General features: G+C 41.6%; 1 protein-coding gene across 2 annotated transcripts in view; it reads right to left on the bottom strand.

The window, feature by feature from the left end:
• SMAD1 (SMAD family member 1) overlaps window positions 1–27,214 on the bottom strand; it is a 68,721-nt gene that overhangs the window by 23,061 nt on the left and 18,446 nt on the right. For both annotated transcript variants that reach the window (XM_036312986.1, XM_036312987.1), the window contains exon 2: window positions 16,092–16,674. In XM_036312986.1, the coding sequence (XP_036168879.1) occupies window positions 16,092–16,491 (400 nt within the window). In that variant the 5' untranslated portion in view covers window positions 16,492–16,674. The remainder of the gene's footprint in view (window positions 1–16,091; window positions 16,675–27,214) is intronic.

Below are 27,214 nucleotides of genomic sequence, written 5' to 3'. Positions count from 1 at the left end.
TGTCTGCAACCCAGGTACATGCCCTTGACCGGAATCGAACCTGCGACCTTTCAGTCCGCAGGCCGATGCTCTATCCACTGAGCCAAACCGGTTTCGGCTACACTGGACGTTTTAAAAATGTGTAGTGTATTCTATGCCAAGCATTACCTTAATAAAACATTCAAAAAAGGAATGTAAAGAGGCAATTTAAAATGGTCCTTTACCGATTTTTTTAAATGGCTAAAATGTCCTATTATCTATTCCTTTTCCAATCCCGTCTGCAAGGTTCTTCCTCTGAGCTCTCCACAGTACGTTCCCCAACTAAAACGGTTTTTCCCACTAGCTCTACCTTGGGGGCTCTAAATGTACATCTCCCAACTCAGAATCCTCATCCAGGAAAGGAATTCCGGTTCTTGGCACAGATACGTCAGCTCTCACAGTGAAAACCAACCGAAGATACTGAAGGGAAAGAGCTGCAGAAAGCCTGGTGTTAAAGTGGAGATAACACTGGAGACATACAGGGTGTCATATGGCCCCGTTAAGAGTTAGTAAGCAGAACAGAAAGATACACAGTCTTTCCGAGAGACATGTCCCCAGTATTTCTCAACATTTTCCACCCAAGTAAACGTCAGTGACAGAGGAGAAGACACTAATCAGGGGGTCCCAGCGGCTCCCCTGGAATTATGGAATGGCACTGAAATTTCTCTCTATCTCACCAAAGTCACATACATTTTACGGTTATGCTCTACTCCTCTCTACTTCTCAAATACAAAAATACTTTACATAACTTACAATCAAGTAAAACTGACACTCCAGGAAGACGGTCCATGTTACCCATGGCTTTGGGTATGCAATTATGGCACACTGGTTGGGATGTGTGGATTTCCTATTTACTCAGTGTCACAATTCTCAGAAAACTGCAGTAAAAAGTGGCGGATGATGGCAAGGAGGGAGACAGATAAGATATCAAGCTAAACTCTAGAACTAAGAGGATTTATGTGGAAGCAAGGAAAAACATACCAGGTTGATTTTAGGGGATCACTGTATTACACAAAATTCACATGGACACGATTACAATTATTTGCTATAAGCCTGGAACCATGCTTAACACATCACACCACTTTGCAAATAAGAGTGCTGAGGGGTACTCACCTGAAGTCACATAGAAAGTTTCAAGAGTTGGGAAGGCAATGCGCGCTCTCAACCGTGGTGTCCTACGGTCTCAAAGACTCAAGGTGTCTAGGAATGCTACACTCTGTTCTATATGGCCTGCTTAAGAGATGGATGAATAGAACAAATTCCAGAATGTCTCTGGACAAATTAAAGTTAAGGTCACTCCATTTAAAGGAGAAAACTCTAATTTAATAAGCTCAGTTATGATAAGCACCTAACTCCCTGATGATGGATAATAAGTGAATCATTATCAAATCTGATCTGTGCCGTCTGACAACTTCTCTAAGTAGGGTGTCTCTATGTTCTGGTTTGCCTGGGACAGTCCCAATGTGCACCTGTTCTCTGATGGAATTATTCACAGGTGACCCTTGTCGTGCTCAAAGGTGTCCTGGTTTGAACAATAAATACTATGGCTCTTCAAACTACAAACAATAATGAAGTCATTTCAGAAGAGGGAAGAGATGAGCCTGGGGTCTGGGGCAGCTGCCAGCCCTCGAAAGAAGCATTACTGTGGAAGAGGTACCCAGAAGCTGGTGAGGCAGGGGTAAGTCCCCCGTGCCCCCCACATCACACACACAAGCTGCTCTCAAATAAGAAGCCCAGGCTCCTCTCACCTGTGCGGCACCTACAGGACAAGGCAGCTGCTCGTCTAGACATTTCTCTCCACCCCACCCAGTGTTTGTTCCTTTCCCTTCAGCAGTATTTCAGGGAAGAGATCATTAAGAAATCTGTTTTCTACTGGTGGCCAAGGAAAGAATAAGCATCCAGACTAATTATCCACGTTTAAACACATCTACATGGGATTCTTATTTCTTGGGGCGGGGTGGTGGTGGTGGTGGGAGGGTGACGATCCAGCTCCAAGAATGAGCATTTAGGTACCACAGGGTAGCAGCTGGCTATTTTCCATTAGGTCTGTGTCGATGAACACAGGCAAGGGCCTGGCACAGTACAGCATAGGGAATACGGTTAATAATAGTGTAATAACTATTTTTAAAAAATGGAATGAGGATTTGCAAACTCTAGGCCTGACTCAGGTCAGAAACAGGAAGACAGGGTGAGGAATGCCTTCCTCTTAATCTTTTCTTTCCGTGTGTCAGGCTATTTCCATTTTATGGAAACAGAAATCTGGGAGCGCGGTGTCTCCCGGGGCCCTTGTCTTCAGAGCCCTGAATAGGGCCACTCCTGCTTGGCAGCGTCACAGAAGGACTGTGGCTGCGGCTTCCCTTTGAGGGCGGCTCCCACTGGTTCATTTGAATGCAAAGAATCTCCTTTGAAAGAAGCAGCCAATATTAGAAGGCTTTCTTTACGCCTGTACGTTTCTTTTTTATCTGAATCATTTTAAAATCAGACTGTGTGTGTTGCTCCTATATTTTGGGGAGTTCTAATCCTGGTAAAAACCCTACGCTAGCTCCACACCCCCTCCGCAGAGGTATTCTGGAAGAGAAAAGGCTCCTCCTCGGGGATTTCACCACCCTCCCTCAGTCCCTTGAAAATCTCCAATTGCTGCATGCCTTTAGAAGGAGGAAAAGCATTCTTCCTTTCTTTTCTTGACCTCTCAGGAGGGGGAAATCAGATTTCTGCCTTTACTCAGTGAGGCACCTCTGCTTTTCAAAGTGTTTATGCATCTCTTTCGGTTAAAAAAATAAATACATAAAACCCCTTTTTGGTTAGAAAAAAAACAAACTAAGAAAGTTTCAGGAGATATTTTCGTTTCAGGAAGCGAGTTTCAGGAGACATTTGTGATTCTGCTGTTGGACTCGGCTTTTCTGCGTTGCCAAGGCACAAGGAGGAGGAATGAAAAAGAAACAGCTAAAATTGGAAAGAGGGGCTGAGCTTTGGAGAGCATCCATACACCCTCTAGGTCCTGGAGGGCGTCCCGTACACCCTCTAGACCGGGGAGCTTTTTTGAGATTGGGAAGTACGGTCTGAAACTGGATCACCACGTTGTCAGTAAATATGTAACCGAGGAAATAGGAAGTCCACACGTTCCAACCCCAACGCCCAACACCCACGTTGTCAGTGGTAAAGCTGTGCAGCAACCAGACTAAGGCCCACAAGTGACCCACCAAATGTTTATGGACACACTTTCTTTGAACACAGAAGAGAGTTCTATAGCAACGCTGCCAGGTCCTTGCCTGCGTCTGTCGACACAGATGTCATGGAAAAGAGCTATCTGCTACCCAGGGGCACAGGAACACCTTTTAGTTCTGAAGACTCGGAACAGGCATTTAGGTGAGGAGTCCAGACACCCAAGTTCTGGTCCTGGCTATGATAATCATTACTTCTGTGACTTTGAGCAAATCACTTGACTTCTCAGAGTCTCAACTTCCTCACACACAAAAGCAAGGGACTTGAACTCCAGGGCCCTCCCTGCCCGCTGTGCAAGTCTCCTGGCTGATGATAATGCTGCCGCGCCTGCATCTGCAGCTCCACCGCATTCGGAGTTCAGTGCCGACTGTGTCTCGACTGGGTCTCAGGACACACCACTGAGGTCACCTAAGAGTGGAAAGGTGGCCGGGGCTAATCAAGAATGGCCCGACCGCCAGTCCAGCGGCAGCAGTTCTCATTTGAAGACAGGTTGAAGGGGGAATGGCACAAGCGGGCAAAGCAGCTGTGCCCAGTGTAATATTGATACCAGACAGATGGCCCTAGACAATATGTGTCCAGTGACAAGCACAGAAACATTTTAAGTACGAAGTGACGGAGCGGACAAGACCACTTAGATGTTAACAGCATCACATACAGCATATGTAGGAAGTAAAAATCCGATCTCAGGATATATCAGAAAAATTTTACACTAAGATTCTCAGAACCTTTAATGGAGGTTAAATTAAAAATATATATCCCTAAGTGGTGTCACTTGATCTTTTTGTTTTCTTATTGGTGGTGAGGCGATGGCAGGGAGATCTGAAATAATCCTATGTAATAAAAGCCTATTATGCTAAGTGTCCAGTTGTTCGTTCAATCAAAATGTCATATGCTAATGATATGCTAAGGCCGCTCAACCGCTCGCTATGACGTGCACTGACCACCATGGGGCACACGCTCTGACCGGTAGGTTAGCTTGCTGCTGGGGTCTGGCCAATTGGGTCTGGGCGAGATGGGCCGGACACGCCCTGGAGCCCTCCCTTGGTCCCTCCCCAGCTGGCCAATCTCCCACATCCCTTCCTAACCCCAATCGTGCACTGGTGGGTCCCTTGGCCTGGCCTGAGCCCTCTCATAATCTGGCGGTGGCAGGAGCCTCTCCCACCTCCGCGGCAGAGCTAAGGATATCCAACTGCCCATGGGGAGCGGGCCTAAGCTGGCAGTCGGACATCCCCCGAGGGCTCCCAGACTGTGAGAGGGTGCAGACTGGGTTGAGGGGACCCCCGCCCCCCACTGAGTGCACAAATTGCATGCACCAGGCCTCTAGTATTAGATAAAGTTCACTGAGCATGACACATACACCCATGGAACACGAACTGCGGGCGAGGCGCTGTGCAGGGCACCGCAGAGGGACAACCACTGTCCCTCCCCACATGGAGTTTCCAAGAGATGGCTGAACCCTCGCAACACAGGAGGAAGCTGACTCAGCCCAGCTCAGCAGCACAGCCACCGTTACACAGCTGCTACCCTGAGGGCCAGAGTTTGAAGCAAGGTCATAACCACCAGACTACATTACTCAGTGCTACAAAACTGGGAAGAGATTGTGGAAGTTGTTTATAAAGTTCTCTTCCACTTTTTTGATTGGGTTTTCTTTCGGTGGGAGGCATCTTTTAAAAATTAAGATAGTTTTGCCTAAATGTAGCAACTTTGTAGTATTTTTTTTCTAGGCAAACATCCATTACTCTTGAGCACAAATACATGAATAGAAGACAAACATATGAACACAATTTAAATATAAGCAGAGAAATAAATTGTATTCACTAACAACAGCATCTTGAAGCTTTAAGAAAGCCATGAAATTTACGTCAAAGAGAATCTAAATCAAACTCAACTTCTGAGAGCCCGACGTCCTAGATCATTCCAGGCCAGATTCCTTCTTTGTGCACCCTACGGAAGGTTTCCTTGAAACAGCTCTTGTCTGTGAGCTACACACCCACAGTCCATCCTCTACGACCCCGTCCAGATTCCTGCCCCAATCTCACCCCACTCTCACCCAGCCTTTTCAAGCTTCTCGTAGCTTCCATCTGCTAGTGTCATACTGCGTATCCTTTGCTCATTTGGGCACATTTTCAATTTATTCTTTAAACCTCACCTCTCACTAGTAAAATGGAATAGTATTTTCTCAGATTTTTTAATTTAACATTTATATAGTGCTTATACTATATGCCTAGTGCTGTAGTAAATATTACCCCCCTTAATCCTCCTAACAACAGTGACAAAGGCACTGTCATTACCTCCATTTTATAGAAGTGGATGCTGAGGTGTAGAGGTGAAGTGACTCCCCTATGTATATGTAACCATCGGAGACAGGATTCAAACCCCGGCAGCTTGGCTTCAGAACCTAGGTGCTTTAACCACTGTGCTATGCAGTCTCTCTCAATGTCACACAGGTATGTTTTAACAAGTTCCTTGGCTATAGTAAGCACAGCGGGATGGTTACTATTACACTAAGACTACTTTTATGGAAATAACCATCCCCAGGAGTCACACCTGGCAGCATGGCTTAACTTCTAAATGCAGTTGAATGTAATTAGTTCCCATTTGGAATTCAAATTTGACTCTGTTAAAAATATTCCGTGAAATAGACACTAGTTGTCAATGATAAAGTTTGACCAACGGGAAATAAATCAAGGCTCCGTGAAAACTCGAAGCACAGGTGTGGACACTCTCAATTTACCATGATCAACCCCAAATTCATGCATTTCTGATCACATGCTCCCCTACTAAAAACTATGGGTACCCTGCCCCTTTGGGAAAGAGAAAAAAAATTGATTAAAGGGAAGCAGCACAGTGTGGGGTTAGAGCATGAATTTTGAAGTTAGACTTGAAGTTGAATTCTAGCCTCTCCAGCGACAAGTTGTGTGACAACCTCGCTGCACAGCAATGGTCCTGTGGGTACCTCTACCATGTAATCCCTGCCACAACCCTGGGCGGTAGATATGTTCTCCCCCCGTGTCACAGGGTAGGAAACACAAGCTCAACGAGGACAAGAAACTGGCCCAAGGTCAAAGATATCGAGTGCCAAAATTTTAATCCAGGCCTTCTGACCTGAGATTTTCCAGACCAAAGAGAAATATGTATCTCCTTTAAATATTTTTATTTGTCCTGAATTTCCTAAAAGCTCCACATTCACCAGTCGGCAAACAGCATTCTACAGTGAGCGAGAGCCCTCCTCGCCCGTCCCCATTTACTTACTATCAGCATGGAGTCCTACTGTTACCCCCAAGGGTTTCTAATTCATTTCTGTCCTTGATTACTGTGCGGCTCAACTGTCTGACTTAGCCAGGGGCTCACCCCCGAGTCCTTATGACAAGCTCCCATCAGCTTTCTCTCTTCAAAACAACTCATTTTTAAATTAGCTGTTCTTTTTTTCCTAAGTAAAAGCTACAGCTTACATATTTCAACAGCATTTACCCACAACTGCTGCCTCACTTGATCTTTACATAAATACCTGTCTCGCACACCACTAGGCCTTGGGTAAACTTTAGGGAAGCTCAAAGGAAAAAAATCCTGCTGAATCTGCTACAGCGCTAGCTTGATGTGATTTAGGGAAATTACAGGGAAACAAAGGAAAAAACATACAAGGCGATTCCACTTGGTTGTCCTATATATGTTTACTTTTAGTTTACAAGAAGTTGCCCCAATATCACTTATAAGCAGCACAGGCTCTCTTCCTGCCTTATTGTGACGGAAGATTCCGGACAGCCAAGCAGGCAGATGGTCAGGCGACAGTGATGCGGCCACATGAGCCAGACCACTTACTCCTTAGACCAGAAATGGCTTTTTCGTGCGGAAGAGTGAAGAATGGAGAACAGCAGCATGCCTCAGAGAGCTGTTTTAGAGATGAGGCAGTGGTGTGGTAGAGCGTAAACCGGACCTTCCATTGTCAAGGTGTGCTAAGATTCCGGAGCATAAAACAACCGTTCGAAGAACTGGAGGGGGGAAATTGCCAGACAGCCCTTTGTTGACTTGGATCTTTGTATTTACACACAGTCCGTGTCTCCAGACTCTAGATCTTTTATCAGGGAAGTTACTGACTTCTGGTTGCATAACCCGCGGCAGCCCTAGCAGCGTTAGGAAAGGCAGACCTGCACCGAGGGGCACTGCAGGCCAGGGCTGAAGGTCACAGGGATGGAGAAGTCCCGCTGATGCAAGGGGAAGGGGTGAGACGCAGGTGAGTGCTGCTCTCCCATCTTCCCACCCTCGCCCCCGCACCGGGAAGATCCCTGTTGACAATGTGGACACTGTGGAGGCCCAGACAGGCTAAAGGCAGGGAAATGGGAGTCTGCAGCTTCTCAAACTAACCCCCAAACCAGCATCTAAGAACTACAGGAATCCACAGCCAAGCTGGCAAATTAACAACATTTGGGCTTTTTAACTCTCAAGAGCACTCTTCAGGCCTTTTGAGACTATTAACGCAGGGCTCATGGGACCCTACAGCTGCCCACAGTCCGTGAGCTCAGCTCTTTGCAATCAATCTCCTCTCTTTGCTCCCCTGACCCCTCCCTAAAGGAATCTGATTTTCCCAAATATCAGGGCAGAGGCCTGATGCCGAGTCTTTCACAGGAACATACGCGTTTTGAAATGGGAAAAGACAAGGGGGTGGACATACATTTCAGAGAAAGACATCTCCAGTCTTTTCCATGAGCCCTTTGATACCTAGTACCAAGGAGGCTGCGAGGACATCCGAGATCCTCAGCCCGAGGCCCCCGCATCAGCCCACCTCGCCTTCCATTTCTCTCACCTTCCCAAGTGTCCATCAAGAGCACGGGCGCTGTCAGCACGGGCAAGTCGCCTGTGGCTCTTTCACTCCGGCCACATGAAACGTTCCCGACCCGACCAGAACTCACTGGCTGAGGATGACCCACCTCTGGGCAAAATAAGCCCTAAAGCACGACTCATAGGTCTCAATATTATCTCACCCAAAGGCGGACTTGGAAGTATTAGCCAGGCTTTTTCTTTAATTTTCACATAAGTGCAATCAGTGTATACACCATTTCTTTCATTTATCATGACAAATACTTTTCTATGGTTTTCAAAATTGTTCTTTTCCATCATTGTGTGTGTGTGTGTGTGTGTGTGTGTGTGTGCTGCTTCTAACACGGGCTGTGGTTCCTTTGGTGCTATAAACCAGCAGTGGTGGATGGAAGAGTGCTGAACTTTAAATAAACCAGCAAAATCTGAAAATAGCTGCTCTTGCCCACCTAATGTTGCAGAGACAGAAAAACGAATGAAACAGAGGATAAAGGTCAGGAAAGCAAAAGTAGGAGAAAGATGCTTAGTATAATCTGTAGCAAACAGTCTTAAAATTTCAAATTGGAGTAGATTTAGCAAAAGAAAATGTCAACCCAGAAACAAATCACATAACTGTCTAGATGTCCGCTTCCATGTATGTAATTTATGTAAAAATAACAATTAGTGGCTGCTAAAACTTTCCATCTGTTCATCTATTAATAAAAACACACAAAACCAATGCCCCAAATAATGTACTAAAAAATCAGAATAAACTTCACATTCTGCCTTAGGTTTAAAATATGGAATCCACTAAAAAATCTGGGTATAGCCCGGCTGGTGTGGCTCAGTGGTTGATTGTTGACCTATAAACCAGGAGGTCATGGTTCCACCTCTGGTCAGGGCACATGCCTGGGTTGCAGGCTCGATCCCCAGTGTGGGGCATGTGGGAAGCAGCCCACCAATGATTCTCTCTCATCATTGATGTCTCTATCTCTCTGTCCCTCTCCTTTCCTCTCTGAAATCAATAAAATGTTAAAAAAAACACACACAAAACTCATATTAAATATATATATATATATATATATATATATCCATACATACATACATACTTGCATATAAAATCCTACTCATGATTATATTACCTCATCTGTTCTAGTATTATTGTAAATGACAATGATGAAATTATCAAACACAAGCCAAACACCAATGATAGTATCTAGGAGAACAATTCACCATCTAAACTCCATGCCCACTTGGCTGAGTGTTGAGCTTGGATAAGAGACAGAAGTAGCTACTAAATACTGTGTCAAAACAGAACTTCCACCGGGATGGAGACTGGAGCGCTGATGGACTGAGCGAGAGTCAGTGCTCAGGTGGGACACTCTCCGCACCCCAGGAGTCCCTCCCGAGGAAGCTTCTGCAAACAGCCTCTGTGGCTCTACCCCACCACCCACCCACAGGTACCATGCCTGGATCTGTACCTCTTAAGAGCTTTTAAAACATTCTTCCTTCATCCCAATGTCATACACACCTCCCTCACCAAGAGGCTTAGAGAACCATCCAGACTAGGACTAGAAAAGTATAGTTACTACCCACAGCAGTATATCCGCACCACAGTAACTTATGGAACACACATGTGCTCAATTTCCTCCTAGCCTTGACTTTCCATTTTAATCTGTTTTCCCTGGTCTACTTTATTAGTACTACTTTCTACCTTATTGTATATCTTCTTATAAACTGATCTAAATCCTCTGTGCAATGAAACATACCTGTATGTCTGCACCACCACGGAGACTGGAACACAATGCCCAGATGTGTGAGCTGAGTGAGCTTTCTGAGCGGCCACTCTCAGGCTTGTCAGATCTCGCTGCACCCCCTGTCCGTGCTTCTATTCTACAGCTTGGCACACTGTGCTGTTATTACATGCCAGTCGTTCTTGGGTGGACTCAGTTCCTGAGGAGTAGTATGTGTGCCATAAATGTTTGAAGAGAAATTTAGATGTAGACGAACACAGAGTGATAGCTAACTGTGTGTGTCACCTCGACTGGGCTAAGGGATGCCTAGATGGATGGTACATGCTATTTCTGGACGTGTCTGTGAAGGGTCTTTGAATTGCAGACCGAGTAGAGAGGCTGCCCTCATTAATGCAGGTGGGCATCATGCAAAGGCAAAGAAAGGGCAAATTTGCTTTTTCTTTTTGCTTGAACTGAGGTATCTTCTCCGGCCCTGGGACACGGGTGCTCCTGGGTCTCAGGCCTTGGACTAGGACTGGGAGTGACACCACCAGCTTTTCCTGGTTCTCCAGTCTGCAGACAGCAGGTCGTGAGATGCCTCAGCCCAATGCTCATGTGAGCCAAAGCCTATAATAAACCTCCTCTGATCTATCTGTATCTGTATCTGTATCTGTATCTGTATCTGTATCTGTATCTGTATCTGTATCTATATCTGTATCTGTATCTGTATCCTATTGATTCTGTTTCTCTGGAGAACCCTGAATACACATATCTTAATGTTTTATTTTAATAGTTAAAATTGTTGCTAATTAACCCCAAATCTTCAAAGCACTTGTAGTGATCCTATCTTGGTATCTGAATTACAACTTCAGTTATCAGACTCCTAGATAGCACCACTCAGATAAACGAATACTTCTCCAAATGGATGCACTAACGCAAGACTTAAAAACCAACACAGAAAAAAGAAAACCCAATCACCTGGATAAGATAGAAGTTTCTGTCACCGCTGCTTCAAGTAAAAACATTCCAATATAAAAGAAACACATTTTTTAGAAAAGATATTGACTTTTGATTTTTAAAAATATTAACTGCACTACATCTCGATCCTTGAGTACGTCATGTCTTTTTAATATTCTGTGCGTGAAAATATGAAGTATGCACAGAGCACCTCTGCTGCATGTCCAAGCACAACGCTGTCGGGAGGAAAAGCAGGGGTGTGACTGTCGGAGTCAAGAGCTAAACTACCTGCTTCTTCCCGAATCACTACTTTTTTAAAAAATATATTTTATTGATTTTTTTTACAGAGAGGAAGGGAGAGGGATAAAGAGTTAGAAACATCGATCAGCTGTCTCCTGCACAACCCCTACTGGGGATGTGCCTGCAACCAAGGTACATGCCCTTGACCTGAATCGAACCTGGGACCCTTCACTCCGAAGGCCGACGCTCTATCCACTGAGCCAAACCGGGTACGGCCCGAATCACTACTTTTTTAAAATATATATATATTTTATTGATTTTTTACAGAGAGGAAGGGAGAGGGATAAAGAGTTAGAAACATTGATGAGAGAGAAACATCAATCAGCTGCCTCCTGCACAACCCCTACTGGGGATGTGCCCACAACCAAGGTACATGCCCTTGACCAGAATCAAACCTGGGACCCTTCAGTCTGCAGGCTGATGCTCTATCCACTGAGCCAAACTGGTCAGGGCCCGAATCACTACTTTTTAAGTTGAGATAATTGTGGATTCACATGCAGCTGTACGACATAATACAGAGAAATCCGGCCTACCCTTTACCCAGCCTCTTCCAATGACAACACCTTGCAAAACTACAGAACAACCTCAGGATCAGAATACTGACACTGATTACAATCAAGACACGGAGAATGTCCAGCAACCCAAGGATCTCTCCTGGTGCCCTTGACAGCCACACCCACTCCCCTCCTCAGCCCCTGGCAGCCACCAATTCCTCCTCCTTTCCTGTAATGTAAAGACTTCCTCTTCGAGGTAAAATTCACCGAGTGACAAATGACATAATGACCGAAGCAGCCAGAGTCAGAAACCCACATTCCGGCAACAGGTGAAGAGGATTTTAGGTGCATTTCATTCTTCCAGCAGCTGGGAGCCATTACGCTGAAAATGAAAGCACCTGGATGCTAACTGCAGGGTGTTACTTTAAAGATCAAAATGGAAATCTCAGAATTTCAAGCTCAGGTTCAACATGGCCTTTCAAGTTAATGAAGTTCAAAGGACAGAAGATAATTTTCAAGAACCATGTGAAACACATAAAAAAGAAAAGAAAAAAGCTTAACGACAGGAAGTCTCCGTGAAGCCATTTTAGTAGCAGCAGATAGCAGCGGAATGGTCTCCTCACAACCACAGTCAGATGACTTCCTTAACCGCTGTCAGCATTTCCTTTGGTAAAGGAAAAGAAAACCCACACTCACCCCGACCACTAATGAGCAGCCTTGATTCTAAGGCTACTCAACGTCCAAGGAAAGAGTCACCTGTTACATCAGCAGCAGGGCCATCGTCTTCAGAAGCTGCATGAACTTTCTCTTTCCTATAAACTGTCCAAACACTTGCAGAAAGAGAGACTCTTAAGATCACGCGCTTAAATAATCTTATTTGTACACACAGTTACGTCTCACTTCTTGGCGGGTCTACGTTCCGAGAAATGCATCGTTAGGAGATCCTGTCATTGTGTGAGCATCACAGAGTGAACTTACACCAGTGGCTCTCAACCTTCTGGCCCTTTAAATACAGTTCCTCATGTTGTGACCCAACCATAAAATTATGTTCGTTGCTACTTCATAATTGTAATGTTGCTACTGTCATGAATCGTAATGTAAATATCTGATATGCAGGATGGTCTTAGGCGACCCCTGTGAGAGGGTCGTTCGACCGCCACAGGGGTGCGACCCACAGGTTGAGAACCGCTGAATTACACAGCCCTAGATGGGACAGCCCACTGCACACCTAGGCTACGGGGTCCAGCCTACGGTCTATACGTCATGTTACTGTAAAAAATACTGTAGGCAATTGTAACACAGCGGTAACTATGTCTGAATCCAAACATAGAAAAGGTACAGTAAAAACATACAGTGGGGCCTTGACTTACGAGTTTAAATTCGTTCCGAGACCGAGCTCGTTAAGGAGCTCGTTAACTCAAATTACTCTATCAACTCAATGCAAAAAATCAGCTGAGAGACAGCTGGTATCTCAAAAAACTTGTTAGTCGGGACACTCGTAAGTCAAGGCCCCACTGTAGTGGAAAAGATAAAGAATGATACACCTGTATAGGGCATGTACCTTGGATGGAGCTTGCAGGACTGCAAGTTGCTCTCAGTGGGTGGTGAGTGAATGGGAAGGCCTAAGACATTGCTATCCCCTACTGAAGACTTTATAAATGCTGTACACGAAGGCTACACTAAATTTATTTTTAAAACTTTCCTTTTTTCAATAATAAATAAAACATAGCTTACTATAACTTTTTACTTTATAAACATTTTAATTTTTTTCTTTTCAACCCTTGAAACAACATTTAGCTTAAAACAGAACACATTATACAGCTGTACAAAAATATTTTCTTGATATATGTCTTTATTCTATAAGCTTTATTTTTAGAATTAAAGAAATTTTTTTTTTTTACTTTCTAAACTTTGTAGTTAAAGACAAAAACACACACATTAGCCTATGCCAACACAAGGTCAGGATCACCTACATCACCGTCTTCCACCTCCACACCTTGTCCCACTGGAAGGGCTTCGGGGACAGTAACACCCATAGAACTGTCTTCTCCTACGATAACGGTGCCTTCTTCTGGAACACCTCCTGAAGGACCCGGCTGTCGCTCTTCTCATGAAGGTGTCGCTCTTTCCAGAAATATGTCCATGATGGTTTGGTTTGTTTCTTTTCTTCATCACAGATGTTCTTGTAACCAGATAATGCACCATCCAAACCTTTCGGTGTTCGAGTACAAATCTCTTAAGGAGCCTTTTAAGGCACCTGCTGAGGTCTGCAAAAGCATCTGCTAAACCCTTCACTGTGAGTTTCCTTGGGGGTTCTTCTTTTTTCTTGCTTCTTCTTCAGCTATGCATTCCTATTCCACTTCCAACAACTCCTCATTAGCCATTCCTCCAGGAGCTCCTCAATGTCACCCTCATCCACACCCACATTCAGGTTGTCTGTTTACCATCTCAGCCACAGCCTTGTTGATTTCTGCAACTACCTCATCCTGGGCAAATCCTCTGAAGTCATGAATGAACCTCCTGAGTGTCTTTCCTCCAGATGCCATTCATAGACTCCTGGGTGACATCACCCTAAACCCAAGCAAGGTTCTTAAGCAAACCTTGAACATCATAGATGTAATCTTTCCAGAATTGCATCAGTGTCTTCTCAGTGTTCCCTTCGGTTTTAGCAACAGCCTGGACACAGGTCCTCCTCAGGTTGTAGGCCTTAAAAGCTTATGTAACTCCTTGATACAATGGTTGGGTCAAAGAGTGATGTTTGGAGGGAAACACACCACTTTGATAGTGAAATGACAGTGGAGTTCTCACCAGGTGGCAGGAATTTTTTTGCTCCATTAAAATCTTATGAGACCAGTGTCATATTGGTGGTCTATTGTTGACCAAAACACTGTTATGCGGCACATGACTGTACTACTTATACACTATTTTTTACTCTCCAAAACTCTTTGCTCCATCTCAATTTCTAGCTAAAAGAAGACCATGTTTCTTTGAGTTGAGTTTTGTGTGTGTGTATTGTTGGTTTTTTTAAATTAACATCACAGCAGGTATAACAAGCAGTAAGTAGTATGTTTATATTAGAATAAGGGGAATTCCAGTAAGGTTGTTGGTAAAAAGCAAGTGCAGTTCCAACAAGAGCAACTATAACAAAATATAACTTATAAAAAGGTACAATAGAACCCAAACAGTGATTAGAAATAAATCTAAGAAAAGATGTACAAGAACTTTATGGAGAAAATTTTTAAAAAGACCTATATAACTTTAGAAAAGATTATGCACAAGGTGTGACTATGTCAGTCCCGCCCCAAATGAAATCAGTGAAATTCCAATAAAATCTCCAGGGGATTTTTCACAGAACTCAAAGAGTAATCTTACAGTGTATAAAATAGAAGTCATAAAAACATAATGGTGAATGAATATAATAAATTGTAGAAGGATCCTCCAATATCATTATAGAACTAGAGGCCTTATGCATGAAATTTGTGCAAGAGTAGGCCTTTGCAGGCCCGGCTGCCTTGGCCCTCACAGCCCTGGCTTCATCCGGAAGGTCATTTGGCTGCCCAGTCTAATTAGCATATTATGCTTTTATTAGTATAGATAATCGTAAGTATACAAAATAGGTATCAAGATGAATTCATATGTACTAATACTGTTACTTATACTTAAAAAGCATGAACAGGAATCTATAATAATAAAAGTGTAATATGCTAATTAGATCGGATGGCCGAACAGTGGAACGACTGTCCAGACGACCTTCCGGGCAACCTTCTGGACGAAGCCAGGGCAGCTGATGTGGCTGCGAGGGCCGCACCCCTCGCAAGAATTTCGTGCATCAGGCCTCTAGTGCTAACCATAAAATTTTATCAAATTCAGAATAGTAGTTACTGAAGAGAATGGGATCAGAGAGGTATAAACTGTAATTTCAGTTTTATTTATAATCTCTTATTTCTTAAACTGGGTGATAGGTACAGAGATGTTTATTATATTATTCCCCAGTCTTTAAACTCTGTTTGTATGTCTTAAATACTACATTAAAAAAAAAAGAATGCCTTTTACTTGAGAACCATGTTATGACATGACCTAGCAAACACAATCTAATAAACTACATCAGCACCACCTTGTTAAAAACATGGATTACCAGGCTATACAAGAGCCAGAATTTCTGGGAGGGGGGGTCATGTGACTCTAAGGCACAGACTCATTTGGGAACTCTTGGTAACCATTCATCCATCAACAAAATCGGTTCCAATCTGACAATGAGATACCTAAGTGCTTAAGATTGCCTAATCACTTTCCAATTGGAGCAAATGTCCACAATGCGGACTCTAATTTGAGAGCAAAACCGTACAAATTTTAAAGTAGCGTATCTTTCACTATAGACCCCCCTAAAAGGTAAGACGTAAAAAACTAGAAATATCTTATAAAGTAATCGCATCAAATGATTCCACTGCAGAACATAATTCATACACATCCTCTACAGGGAATATGTCATAGCAAAATTCCACTGAAGAGGAATTATTTTGACGTTTTAAACCACACGAATCTGCTACACGCATCAACACTGAAAAGACTCGCTTACCGGGGCTCTCCACTCTCTTATAGTGGTAGGGATTGATGCACACCTCCTTCTGCTTGGAGCCGAAAGGAAACTCGCAGCATTCCAGTGGTTTCAGTTCATGGTGGCTCTGCAGGTCGGGCCAGCGCCACACTCGGCAGTAAATGACGTGAGGCAGTCCCTTGCGGTGGGAAACCTGCAGCCTGCCGTCCAGGGAGCGGGGGATGGTGACGCAGTTGCTGGGCTGCCCCGGGCAGCTCAAGGCCTTTTCCAGTTCCTCCATGGCCCCCTTCTTTTTCTTCAGTTTTTTCACCAAAGCATCCACCGCTTTCTCTGCCCATTTCTCTTCTTCGTCGCCCTGCTTCCACCCGAGAAGTCTCTTCACGGCCGGACTTGTGAAGGAAAATAAACTTGTCACGTTCATGGTGATGGCACCAGTCAGACACTCCTTGTTTATGGTAAGATACAGGAGCCTCCAAATGCAAAAGGACCAGAGGAGGGCTTTCCCTTTATTTACATAGGACTCTCCTTAGCTTCTTAGTCTTGAGGTGCTGAAAAGTAGGAAGGACCATTCCTAGTGTTTCAAAAGGTAACCCAGAGTCAGTACCTGGAAAAGGGAAAAGAAAAAAAAATGTTGAAAATCATCTCTACCACAAGCCACAAGTTATTAAAGAATTACTATGGGCCAGGTATGATTTTAAGTGCTTTTATCTATTATAGTATGATATGAACTGAACTATGTCTCTCCTAAAACTCATGTTAAAACCCTAACCCCCAACATCACTATATTTGGAGAGGGAGCCGCTAAGGAAATAATGAAGGTTAAATGAGATGATGAGGGTGGGGTAATATCTGATAGGAATGGTGGCTTTACAGGAAGAAGGGAGGGTATTTCTTTCTCTCTCTCTCCCCATGCACCGAGGGAAGGCCATGTAAGGACACAGAGAGCAGGCAGCCATCTGCAAGCCCAGAAGAGAAAACCAGAAACCAAACTGGCTGGGACCTTGATCTTGGACTTCCTAGCTTTCAGAACTGTGACAAATAAATGTCTGTTGTTTAAACCACACAATCTATAGTACAGTAAGGCCTCATGCAATGTTCTCGATACGTTCTGCGACTTTAAGCAAAACAATGTATAAGGAATCCGATTTTTACCATAGGCTAACTGATACAAACAAGAATTTGTATGGCATCTCATCAACGTTATAACAAAACGTTGAACAAAATGACGTCATTCAAGGACTTGCTGCACTTTGTTATGGCAACTCAAGCAGACTAACACACAGCATTTAATCCTTTAAATAATCCTTTCAGCTAGCTAATAAAAGCACTGTCATTTTACAGATGAATAAACTGAGACACAGTTTTAAAAGTAGTGTGTTACTGCCAGGCCGGTGTGGCTCAGTGGTTGAGCATCGACCTATGAACTAGGAGGTCATGGTTCGATTCCTGCACATGCCCGGGTTGTGGGCTCGATCTCCAGTAGGGGTCATGCAGGAGGCAGCCAATCAATGATTCTCTCTGATCGTTGATGTTTCTGTCTCTCTCTCCCTTTCCCTTACTCTCTGAAATTAATAAAAATATATTTTAAAATAAATAAATAAATAAATACATTAAAAAAGTAGTGTGTTACCGTTTACATGATTTCTGATACAGAAGCAATAGACACCTTAGTACAAAACAGTTCAAGTTCTCATCAGATATTATAATGTTTTATATTTAGATTCATTTATAGCACTAAAAGTGTATTTTAAGACACACCTGAATCAACAAAAACAAAGGTTTTCATTTGTTCAAGTATTTTTAATGCTAAAAGGAGAGGTAGTTATATTTTTACCACATAAATGTAGCAACAATTTAGGGTACTTATTCAATGAACAAGCCTATGTCTATTGGCCACAGGATATGTAAGGTAAGAAATTTATTTCACACTTTTTCAAATTTGCTTTCTATGGCCATGAACAGAATGATGCACATGAACACATACTTTACCAAATTCTTTAAGTGAAGTTGTCTCATTTAAACTTTCTAGTTACCTTTAACCAGACGTAAGCACAAACGGTGAGAAAGATTAAAGAGGATAACTTTACACAAACTCTGGCTAAGGTGCAGTAGCATGTATCCAACCAACCTCCTCCCAAAGATTACTCTAAAAGCTGTATAAAATGCAAACAAACTAGGGTGGGGGCCTGGTTTTTAATGGCATGAAAAATCAACCAAGGTGCCAACCGGTATTGCCCAATGGTTAAGTGTTGACCTATGAACCAGGAGGTCATGGTTTGGTTTTGGTGGGGGCACATGGTGGGGTTTCCGGCTTGATCCCCAGCGGGGAGCGTGCAGGAGGCAGCCAATTCATGATTCTCACTCATCATTGATGTTACTCTCACCCTCTCCCTTCCTCTCTGAAACCAATAAAAATATATATTTTTTAAAAAGCAACCAAGGTACTCAGGACCATAGTGGCCAAGATATTGGAGAAAAGGAAAAAGCAATGAAGTGAGCTGAGCATTCTTCATTGCTTTTCTTTTCAAGGCATTTGCAAAGCCTATGCTATGAATAGCAAGAGGCCTAGTAGCCATTTTGAAAGAGGCTAAAGACCCAAGCAGAGATTTCAGTAATCTTATGGTGGAGACAAAAAAAAAAAAAAAAAAATGGAGTTGAGGGCCTGCTAAGAAGGCCTGGTGAGTGCACTAGGCTTTTAGTTCAGACCCATAAGGGCAAAAATGACATGGACCAGTTTTTATACTAAAACATAGCTTAGAATCATCTTAATACTAAAATGGATCAAGGTGATGAGAAAAGAGAAGAGTGACAGAGGCTATATTTGTAGATAATGGACAAGGCTTTACCAAAACTGACAACAGACATCTAGCCACAGATTCATGAAGCCCTATAAATCCCCAAAAGGATAAATACAATGAAATAACATCCTTAGCATGCCAAATGTAAATAAAGAGCTGATAACTCAGAATTCTATACTTAGTAGAAAAAATCATGCAAAGAAATGATTGTGAAATAAAGATGTTTTCCAACAAACAAAATCTGAGAAAACTGGCTTCCAGCAGGAATTCCTCAGGCAGAAGGAAAAAGTTCCTAGAAAGAAACAAGGAACTGCCGGAAAGAATGAAGAGTTCCAGAAGGGTAAGTAAGGGTAAGTCTAAATGAATACTGATGTCACAAAACAATAGTAGGAATCGCTTTGGTGTTTAAAACATACAATTAAGATGCATAACCCAAAAAAAGCAGAAAGAGCTAAATGAGGTTGGTGTTCTAAGCTCCCTCTATTACCCAGGCTACAGTAAAGAATTAAATTATTATTGATATGTTTTAGTCATGTCATAATAAAGCAACCACTGAAGGAATAATTTAAAAACTATAAAAAGGTAATAGTAGTTTTAAAATATGTAAATTATTTTTTAAAATATGACTAATACAAAGAATATAAGGGGAAAAAAGAAGCAAATAGTGGATGGGACAAATAAATAACAATACAATTTAGATCTAATCTCCAAAGTATCAGCAATTACTTAAATATAAACAGATTAAATATGTAAGTAAAAGATGGGGGTGAGGATGGGGAGCTTCTCTTAACCACAGTGTACTTATGAGAGACACAGATTAAATATAAGGGTGAAGAAAGGTTGATAGGAAGGATGGTTATTCTTACCAAAATGCTGGCAAAGCTAGCCAATCAGACAAAATAGGCTTCAAAATAGAAGCATAATCAGAGATAAAAAGGGACATTTCATAATGTTAAATGAGTTAATCTACCATGAATATATCACAATCCCGACACCATGAACATATCAAATTTTTATGCACATAGTAACAGTCTCAAAATACATAAAGCAGAAACTGACAGAATGAAAATAATAAAGAGAACCCACAAGCTAGTGGAAGATTAACACAGTAACTGATAACACAAGCAAACAAAAATCAATAGATAACAGAAGATTAACAACGTGTTTAAAAACTTGATCCAATTCATATGAGTATATCATTGTATCCAAGAACTGTAGAGTGCAAAATACCTTCAAATACACATGGAATATTTAACCAAAATGACCATATAATGAGCCATAAAACAAATCTCCATACAGAGCAAAACCATACAGAATGAGTCCTTTGATCATAGCATAACTAAGAAATCAGTAACAAAATGTTGTTATCGAAAATAATTATGCTTTTAAATAATCCATGGGTCAAAAAGAAACCTCAGTTCTAAATTAGAAACCCTTTTTAACTTAATGATTATGAAAATATGATAAATCAAAACCTGTAGGATATGGCTCAAACCATGCTTAAAGGGAAATGTATACTCTTAAATGCAAATATTGGAAAAGAAAGATAAAGTTGAAAACCAATGTTCTATGTATCCACCACAAGAAAAAACATTAAATTAAATCCAAAGAAAGTAGAAGGAAATGACAGTAGTTATTAAAAAAAAAAAAAGAATAGAGAAAACCTATAAAATCAAAGTTGGTTCTTTGAAAAGACTAATAAAATTGAATAAACCTCTAGAAAAATTGGTTAATAAAAGAGAAGGCATTTATTATCAATAACAAATAAAAGGGGAAAATCATTACTGATCCTCGAAATTAAAAAAGATAATGATTATGAACAGCTTTCACAGCACACTGTGCATGTCCATAGCTACTCTGTGGTCATTTACACATCTTTCTCATTATAAAATAAGGAATTCAATCTTCTGTCTTCCTATCTTTGGAGTCCAGCACAGTGCCTGGCACACAGCAGATTCTAAACAAATGTTTAGCTCCCTGGAGAAATCAGAAGGCCAAGTGTGGGGCTTCAACTTTATTCAATATTTAATATGAATAAATATTACCTAATATGAATATTATTGAATAGGCTGTGGCAGTCAGTAGTTTCCTTTTTTAAAGTAAAGATTTTTACCCAAATTTACCAGTTCTTTTCATGCTGGTATTATTTTCATTTAACAGGAAACAAAATGATGCTATTATCAAAAGTCACACTTGGTCAGAGTGTACCTACTGACATGATCATATACTAAAAGTTAGCTTTGCAAAAGAACAAGAAAGACAACTTCTGTCTAGTCCTCAAGTCACAATGTATGAAGGGAATATATTTCTTCTTGTTCTATATGTTATTTTCTTTTATTCCAAAAACTGCTTCTTTATAGTTTAGCCAATGATTTTTAAGTAGAGGGGATGAGTTATTGGAAAATCACTCGAGGTTACTTGAAGCTCTATCACTGAAGGGTTTGTTACACTAATACATGTGTTCGGGGGTGGCAGGGGATTAAGAACCCCCATTTCAGACCCGTGTTTTAACTTCAAATTGACATTCACCCAATATCGCTGTACTGAGCACGGCGCTTCTCCGAGGACAGAGGCACAGATGTCTACACACCCAGGGAGCTCACATTCTAATGCAAGAGCCAGTGCCTAACTATGATGCTATGCGGTGAAAGCTCCAAAAGAGGCACCAATAACATAGAAAAGCAGGAAAAAAAGAGAGAACAATTAATTCCAGGATTTCAGGAAGTTCGTCAACGAGGAAGGAATAGACCGGCCTTAAAGGATGGGTAGAATTCTGTGAAACAACAAAGCTGACATTTTGAGCAATCATTACCGGACAGAATGTGTTCCAAGCACTTCACATCTATTAACTAGTTTGGAGGGTTTGTTGTGACCACTAATTTTACAGCTAGGGAAAGGGGAATGCAGAAAGTTGTATGACTTGCCCGAGGTTGTTTATGTACACAGCCGTAAGGCAGAGTCAGAGTTTGAACCCATGCGTCTGGCTCGGCAGCCTCAATTTCTTTTAGTAACCACGCTTTTGTTGTTAATCCTCACCCGAGGATATTTTTCCATTAGTTTTTAGCGAGAGTGGAAGAGAGAGGGAAAGACAAAGAGAAACATCGATGTGATTGAAACACATCGATTGGTTGCCTCCTACATGAGCCCTGACCAGGACCCGGGCCGGGGAGGAGCCTGCAACCCAGGTATGTGCCCTTGACCGTGCCCTTGACCAAAATCGAATCCGGGACCCTTCGGTCCACAGGCTGACACTCTAACCACTGAGCCAAACCGGCTAGGGCTAACCACTTTTCTAAATTGCTAGTTTTAACAGACACACAATAGAAATGCTAGGGTTCAAGATGGTGGGAGATAATACAAGACTGATAAGAAGGGCAGGGTTAAGACTTGTGAAGGGCCTGTGATACATCTCATTCTGTAGACTAGTGGACGGTTTTAAATAAGAGCATCGACATGACTAGATCTATGCTTTAGAAAGACAGCTAAGGTGATATCCTCAATACCGGAAATCTCCATACAGAGACAAGACAAAAAACAGAAACAAAACATACTGCTTCAAAGTACCGCAGGGGCCAGTTAGGGGGTGAATGTCTTGATGTCACTCACAAAAATCAAAGGGCCAAGATCATACCCTTTGCATATAAATGCACAGATGACCCAAAATGCAGGCTGATCACTAATTTGTGTGTTTCTGAGTTAAGCACTTTTCTAATATATACAAGTCAAACAGGTCATCTACCTCCCAGTAGGAATTCAAATAAGTCCATGATACTCTGTCCTTGGCAAGACAACTCATTTTTTTCTGCCCCTTTTTGTACTTCCTGCTTTAGTTTATGTCAAAAGTTAAGTGGCCTTATCAGTTTAAAGTGCAAAATAAAAACATGAGTCAGCAAACAGAGATTTCCTTCCCGCTTCTCCAAATACAAACATTTCACACTGACAAAAAAATGAAAAGAAAAAGAAAAAACCATTAATCTAGTAAAGAACCCCCCAGAAGCCTCCATAAAATATGGAGATCTTTGTTTCACTTTTAGAAACTTAGTCTGAAATATTCTGAACTAGAAAAGGTAAAAAGTTTTTGTACAAAGGTTTTCATCAGAGCATTATTTATTATGGGGGGAAAAAGAAGTATCTAATAATTGGAACATAGTTATGTAAGCTATAGTACAATTCATTCAATAAACTGTTATATAACCCTTTAAAATTATGCTTATAAAAACTACATAATAACTGGGGAAAACCCTTAAGCAGAACACAGTGATATCTATAACATAAACTACTATGCAGATACACCAAAATATGAACAGTGGCTGGGTATGCAAGGTTAGTACTCTCTCTCTCTCTCTTACTTTTCTAAACTTTCCAAACACTCTTTAATGAAAAACTATAACTTTAAAATAAATGTTTAAAGCTTCTATATGTAATTTGCTAATTACAAATCAACAAAACTCAATTTCAGGAGCTCAGGCCACACACAATCTCTACTTCCATGTCAGGCTGGACCTGTAGTGCGATCTGGTTTCAGAAGTAATGAAAATGGGAGTTTAAAACAGGGTTCTCAATTTGGAGCCCTTCCCTGTGGGTCCTATTCCTGAGAAGGGTTTCTCTGAGCCCTGCCAGAAGCCAAGTGAGAAAAATACGCCTTTTGACTTGGATATTTAATTTTGCAACTTATGTGGTGTTCCTTAATGTTAAAAGGAAAAAAAGCAAAAAAATTTAACAAGCTTTTAACTGCCATGCAACTCGCTTTATATTTAAAGGAAACCTAAGTAGCCAACTGGACCACCATGGGCATTTCTTTATCTTCCCTCTTCCAGTGAAGACACTCGTAATTATCTGACTGTGTGACTATCAACAAAACACACCCTCTGCCACTTCTTATCGTTCGGATCCCAATTTCCACGGTAAGTTTTAAAAGGAAATTACTTTGATCTGTATCTGAAGATATATTTTTTTAAGAAGGTGTGGGGAGCGGGGGGGGGGGGCCGACGGGTAGGAGATTAGCCACCACCAAGTGTTACAAACCAAGTACCGTTAATAAAAGGATGAGAAGGAGAGGAGACAGATAATGACCCAATGTCCTCTGTAGCTTCAGACCAGTGCCACTTTACATATCTTGCACTGGCATGGGATTCAAGTGATCCCATTAAATATTGAAAGAATAATTAGATTATTCAATAAAAATTAACATAAAATATATGCTCCAAAAAGTGACTGGGGTGAAAAAAATCAGAATCCTACTACCTTGAAAATAGAAGGTAAATGATCTATTTTCAATGACACAAGCAACTCACTTTTTAAAATTCATTTCTTGTTCTTTGGTTCATTATCTTAATTCTAAAGGTGAAACTTCAAAGCATAAACATCAAAAGAACCAAGGAACTAAAATCACAAGGTATTGATTAACTTTACTTTGAAAATGGTTACATTTGGATGAGTCGTTTAAGAAAAAAAGACAATTTTATAAAATTATCTTTCTATAAAAATATTTTATCCTTTTTTGGGGGAAGCGAGTATTTTTCCAAGTAAGCAAATAAACCGGTGCACACTTCCTGACTCATACCACTAGCTTTCTTCTTAAACAGATGACCTTGGTTCTTTTTTTTTTTTTTTTTTTTTTATCCTCACCCAAAGATATTTTTCCATTGACTTTTAGAGAGAGGGAAAGACAGAGAGAAATATCAATGTGAGAGAGACACATTGATTGGTTGCCTCCTGCACTCGTCCCAACCAGGGCCCAGATGGGGGAGGAGCCTGCAACTAAGGTATGTGCCCTCGACTGGAATCAGAATCAAAATCGAACCCAGGACCCTTCGGTCCACAGGCGGATGCTCTATATCCACTGAGCCAAACCGGCTAGGGCTTAAACAGATAATCTTATGAATAAACAGAAAAAGTAAGATTTGAGTTTCCAAAGAAGAGCTACAGCAGGGCATCAGAGAAATCATAAGCAAACCATATGATTTTTGTAGTTTAGCATTTTTATATCTACAACACATCACTATAGGGAATGCTAAGGAGATGGAAAAGACGTGTTGCATAAAGTGATTGGTGGCGATATGAATTAGTATTATGAAAAGGTATGTGTAATCTATCCTAACATCCAAGTTTAGATAGGATTCAAGGCCTGATGAGCATGCATAGCTAAATTAAAACATCAACAAAGGGAGAAAAAGATGAACATGGGAGAAGATCTGTAATGTAATTTTTCATTATTCCAAAATGGACTATTAAGAGTACAACTAAAAATGGTACCAACACGAAACAGTTCCTAATAAAAGCATGAAAGGTTACTTATTTTACAGATCCTTAAGGAAAATGATACATATTGACACTAAAGGCAGACAGAAAAAAAAAAAAGTTAACTTTTGCTACACAGGATAATGCCATTACAATGAACATAAAAACAGAGATGGGTTTTCTCTATTTCAGTCTCAGAAAACACCCCAAAGTAACAATGCTCTCTGATTTGGTTTCAACAATATTCAAATGTTTCTTTCCCCCAGTTACCCCAACTGGTAACTAGCCTGCTTTTGAAATATTGGTATTGTAGGAGAAAACAGGTGAAGCGCCTCTGTTTCTGTTTCCTGTTTTAAAAGAGCAGTTGGCTCTTGACTTTCGACATTTCTCCATTTCAGACGGGTGAAAAGTAGTCCAAAATAACCAAAGGTAGCCCATCACCAACCAAAATAAGGGGTGGAGGACTTAGAACAAGAAAAAAAAGTGAGAATAGATAAAATCTCTCTCCATTTCTTTCACAGATTCCAAAGCACTTGTGAAACAACCTACTGCACTGCTTGGCAGCTGGACTAAAAGGAACTCTACTTCAACAGAGCCCTCAGAAAAAGAAAACGTACTTAAACAATCTTCCTACGCGAGAAAGCAATGTGAAGATCCTCTGGGGATCACAGAACTCCCCTGGGTTTCAAATCAAAGCATCAGCAAAGCCCTGCTGTCAACAACACCTAGAGTCAAATTTCACCTCACGGAACCCCTTACTATCAAGCCTTGTTTTGGTTACTTCCAAACATTTCCCAACTTTCTAAACATGTGATTGCTGGCACAATAACTAGTTTGCCATTTTCTCATGAACATGTTTATTTTTTTCAGAGAGTAATTTCCCAAATCTGGAGAGATGGGGGGTTGAAGGTGGGAGGGAGGACAAGCCACTTGAAAGCCTTTTGAGTGATGCAATTAGGCAGGTACTGTTGCCTTTACACACAGCTCCCAGCCTCTCAGGTGTGACTGAGTGACATGCTAGCAAGAGCTGCCATGTGGTGTCTCAACAGAGTGTTAAGTGAATGGGAATCTCGGGGATCCAAAAGAAAGGGAGTACCGCAGACCCTGAATGCTAGCTTACCTACCACATGTCCGTTCATCACTAGCTGTGACATTTCAGTCAAATGATTTCAAAAGTAGCGCTCCCTTGATGAAAACGCAGCAAGGGATGCCACGATTACAGGAGTCTGCAAGGTCAGACCTGTATGTGGCTTACAGTTTAGGAGTATAGTTGAGGAGTGCCAAGTATGCTACTCAGTATATCTTCATTGTGTTAGAAAATTCTTTAGGACAGGAATGCTTTCGTGTCCTGCTCTGCATACACAAGTCTGTCCGTCCATCCTGATAAAACTGGGCTGTGTGTAGGCCAACTGGCCAATTTCTTAGTCAGAGAGATTCCATATAGACCAGCAAGTGTCAGTTCTGTTATGTTTCATTGGCGAACTGGCTATTTACTTAAGGAGACTGAAGGCGCTTAAAAGTTTTCTTCCTGTCAACGTCAGCACACAAACTTGGCTTCTTTCTCTATCTCCTTGCCACTTCTTCCAAAAGTTGTATGGCATTCCTTAGTCCCACTGAATCCCCTTTCTTAAATTCAGCCTTGTCACGGGAAACTGTCCTTTAGCACAGGGTGGCCTTCGAGAGAGCCAGCTCCCAAGTACCTCACCTTGACAAACTTCTCCTCTAGTCATCTCAAACACTGCTGAGTCACTGACCCGCAAGTGCTCACTCCTCAAACATAGGACACGGAAGACCGGAGGCATTTTAGAATTTAATTGCATTGACTACAAGAGGGGAGACGTCTACAGTGGTTGTCTCTAAGAAAAAAGACTTCTCTTTGAGTCATTGTTATCATAGCACAGCAATGCTACAGATGACAAAGAATGCTAAATGTGGTAAATTTCCATTGAGTGGCCAGTTATGAATGGTTCATCATTAGCAAGCGAGTGAAATTAGTTTAATTGAGCTATTACTTACACAAGCATTATACTGATTGTTTTTACAAACATCTTACTGACTCCTTACAGGAGTTCTCTAAGGTATGTATCGTTATCTCGACTTTACTTA

The sequence above is a fragment of the Myotis myotis genome, unplaced genomic scaffold, assembly GCF_014108235.1.
Source record: "Myotis myotis isolate mMyoMyo1 unplaced genomic scaffold, mMyoMyo1.p scaffold_m19_p_6, whole genome shotgun sequence".
NCBI classification, from domain to species: domain Eukaryota; kingdom Metazoa; phylum Chordata; class Mammalia; order Chiroptera; family Vespertilionidae; genus Myotis; species Myotis myotis.
Note: the sequence above shows the minus strand (reverse complement) of the source record. Positions and strands in the feature narration are given on the sequence as shown.